Below are 3,304 nucleotides of genomic sequence, written 5' to 3'. Positions count from 1 at the left end.
TTAAATTTTAGTGAATAATTGAAGATAGAAACATAAGTTGGGTGACCATTGGGACAATTAACTCCATTTTTGGTGGGCTATAGCCTGGCAAGGGAAGACTGCTCTCTTCCCAATTAAAACCGTTTCGTTCCAATTGATGGAAATCAGCCTAGATTCAAAATTTTCTTCAGCACCAACAAAATTCTCTAGATTTTAGGGGAAAACATTGCTTCGATTAATAGGATTTCTTGTTATTTGCTAAACCCTTTTAAAGTTCTTGATTTTAAGCAATTTCGTGATCAGATAATTCTATAACCCTTTCAGAGTTTTCGATTTCAAGCAATTTCTTGATCAGATTGTTCTATAACCCTTTCAAATTTCTCGATTTTAGTTGCCAGATCAAGAATGGCTGCCAGAAATACCAAGAAAATAAGAGAAACGTCGGATTCCGACCACCTCAGCTGTTTACCAGACAGTATTCTTAGTCATATACTGTCTTTTCTTGACACAAAATCCGCTATTAGAACTTCTGTTTTGTCCAAACGTTATGCACTTGTTTGGACTTTACTGTCAAATCTTGATTTCAAATATTCAGGCACTGATATTACTGGTTTTACTTCATATGTTAACCATGTTTTGGATCGCAGGGAACACAGCATAGTTACCAGTTTTCGCCTTTCATTGCATAAAAATGTGGATTCCTCATTCGTCGAGAAATGCATTGAGTATGCGGCTGCACACAAGGTGCAGGATTTGAGGGCTCGAGTTTGTACTAAACCTAAGTCTGTTGTATTGCCAGGATTGTTGCTTAATTTGTCGTGTTTAAGAATTTTAAGATTGAATAATGGGACTTGTTGGAGTATAGAGTTACCAAAGTCACTTGCATTGCCTAATTTAAAGGTTTTGAGGCTCAAGAATTTTGCATTTTCTGATAGTAATTATAATGGGGAGATTTTTATGGGGTGTCCGAATCTTGATACTTTGGTTTTAAACAAGTGTTGGATTAGGCCAGTCGGTGAACTCAAGGTTTTGGAGGTGAATTGCTTGAAACTTAAGAATTTGGAGATAAGGTTTTGGAGGAGTCCTTGGAGATGTTTTGATGAATGTATGATCAATGTGACTGCGCCTCGGCTTGATACTTTTCGATTACAAGGTCACCTTGTTAAAGTGAATTTCAAGGAGTCTTTGGTTTGTTTAGAGAAGGCCTCTATCGATTTGTTCTATCCTATGTCATGTGTAATGGTGGATACATGGGAGAGAAGGCAAAGGATGTCAGAAACTTTTATAAGTATGCTTGGCAGACTATGTATTGTGAAATCTCTCTTCCTATCGACAAAGACGACTGAGGTATTACTGAATCAATCTTTATTTATTTTTGAGGCCTTAAGGAATAATCGAAGCAAAATCAAAATTTGATAATTTACTTTGGTATCATTATTTAAAGATTTCATTTAAGATTTTGGAAAGAGAATAATCTAATTGCATTCAAGTTTAAATCATGAAAAAAAAAGAGAGTTTTCTTTCAGTTTTTTTTGCTTTCTGTTATGTTATGTTCTACTGGAATTGTGTTTATCATTTGAAAGAGTAACTGAAATCATATTATAGAATTATGTCATATATAGAAGAACTATTCTGTTTCTTGAAAATTTCGTACTTTAAAGTGATTTGTATCTCTACTTCTCCTAGGTTTTGTCTGCTGTTTCTGATTTAAGAAAACGTGCACCTCTTACCTTTGACAATTTGAGGTATATAAGGTTCACAGCTGAGAATAAACATTCAGAGAAGTGTATAACTATCAACGAACTTGCACAGTTATTGAAGAGTGCAAAGAATGACTATTTAATGCTCCGTGATTCTAAGGTACGGTTGTTGTCTCTTTAGCTTAATATTATGTCTTGTAGCCTACACTTAATAAACCAACCTTATGACAAGATTTGAACTCATTAGTGCATATTTGGTACATAGTATTAGACATAAATTGAAAATATAATAAACAAAATTTTAGCTTATTGTTTATTAATTTTGTCCGGTCCTCTCCACCAAACAAGTCATTAAATTTCATCAATCATATATTTTGAGAATTTCAGATTCGTCAAATTTAATGTGCAATACGTTATTTTGGCAAGAAAAAGCTAATAGTTAGCGTAGCATACAAGAATTTTCAGTAAGGTCACATATAATATGCAATGCTGGAGAGGATTGCAGAGTACAAATGACCAGATTTTCCTTATTCTTGTTCCTTAATAGAGTCTTGTTGTGTACCAGACATGCTTTAATTGTTTATTTTGACTTGTTTAGTCTGATTCCAAAACTCTATCCTTTCATAGGATTCAAAGAGTTGGAAGACCAAACCTAAGCGAAATTCGAGCTACACTGCTATACGTGCAGGTGTCATCTCCTACTTGCTTGATAGCTGTCCTGCAGCAGAAAATGTAATTGTCGAACTACCAAAGGTATTTCTTCTCGAATGAAAGGCAAGCCAAAAGTCGAGGAAATCAATGTTGTGACTAACACCGATAATTCTCTCTCTTTTTCAGGCATCAACAGACCAATAAAAGGTAAGGTATATGTTTACATAGAAAATGGTCAAGACCGGATAAAATATTGATGATCTTTTTTTGCCTTTATTTCTTGTCGAGCTAGAAAGAGAACTATCAATATTGGTGCCAAAATATGTGTATCTTTTTGTCCCTGGAAATTGTTGAAATCATAAAATATGTACTTGAAGTTGAAGTTCAGCAAATTTCTGTGTTTGTTCGCAAAGGATTTATTTGTTTTTGTTGATATTTGAGTATTTTTGAATGCTTCAGTGGATGTTATACAAGTTCTTTGCAGATTTTGAGCTTAACAAATCGAAAAGGGGAAATTTCATAAGCAAATAATGCATTTGGTCAATCAATTTTCGCTAAGCAAAAATTGGTTTTCGCTTGTTTTAGTCAATCCTTCATTTGCTCAACCTTTTAGCCTTAATGTTATGTTTGGCACGATGGATTAAATGTGAGTGCACAATAATAAGGATTATTGTTGTTCATAACTGAACTCAGTCGTGCTTGACGTGATGAGGAAATATGGGCATTGAAACTTGTCTTGTGCATACAGTGCCCTTCGGGTACAACTCGTGTGTCGATGTGGTAGGTGCTTGCGCTGCAAACTTGAGAGGCATGTTCAGGTCCCCTGCCAACACGGGCTAATAGCTGAATGACGTTGTCCCCTCCCCCTGATGCTTGGAAATTTGGTTGAAGACTGCTTATGTTAATCCAAGGTAGAATGACTTTCCTTAGGCTCTTAGGGGCTTAAGGGTCACGCGGGGATGGAGTTTTTTTTT

General features: G+C 35.3%; 1 protein-coding gene across 1 annotated transcript; it reads left to right on the top strand.

The window, feature by feature from the left end:
* Nucleotides 1-102: 102 nt before the first annotated feature.
* LOC111372461 (F-box/LRR-repeat protein 25-like) lies at nucleotides 103-2,765 on the top strand. Its single transcript, XM_022994809.1, has 4 exons — nucleotides 103-1,326; nucleotides 1,666-1,839; nucleotides 2,307-2,432; nucleotides 2,517-2,765. Exons 1-4 carry the CDS (start codon nucleotides 385-387, stop codon nucleotides 2,532-2,534), a joined length of 1,260 nt encoding a protein of 419 aa, XP_022850577.1. The 5' UTR covers nucleotides 103-384; the 3' UTR covers nucleotides 2,535-2,765.
* The last annotated feature ends 539 nt before the right edge of the window (nucleotides 2,766-3,304 follow it).

Source organism: Olea europaea, unplaced genomic scaffold (genome assembly GCF_002742605.1).
Source record: "Olea europaea var. sylvestris unplaced genomic scaffold, O_europaea_v1 scaffold1001, whole genome shotgun sequence".
NCBI lineage: Eukaryota > Viridiplantae > Streptophyta > Magnoliopsida > Lamiales > Oleaceae > Olea > Olea europaea.
Note: the sequence above shows the minus strand (reverse complement) of the source record. Positions and strands in the feature narration are given on the sequence as shown.

What these genes read in the sequence shown, in the direction of transcription:
- LOC111372461 (XM_022994809.1), top strand. Translation starts at nt 385, where the DNA reads ATGGCTGCCAGAAATACCAAGAAAATAAGAGAAACGTCGGATTCCGAC. An exon ending in TATCGACAAAGACGACTGAG is followed by an intron (nt 1,327 to 1,665) that starts GTATTACTGAAT and finishes TACTTCTCCTAG; the next exon opens with GTTTTGTCTGCTGTTTCTGA. An exon ending in TAATGCTCCGTGATTCTAAG is followed by an intron (nt 1,840 to 2,306) that starts GTACGGTTGTTG and finishes ATCCTTTCATAG; the next exon opens with GATTCAAAGAGTTGGAAGAC.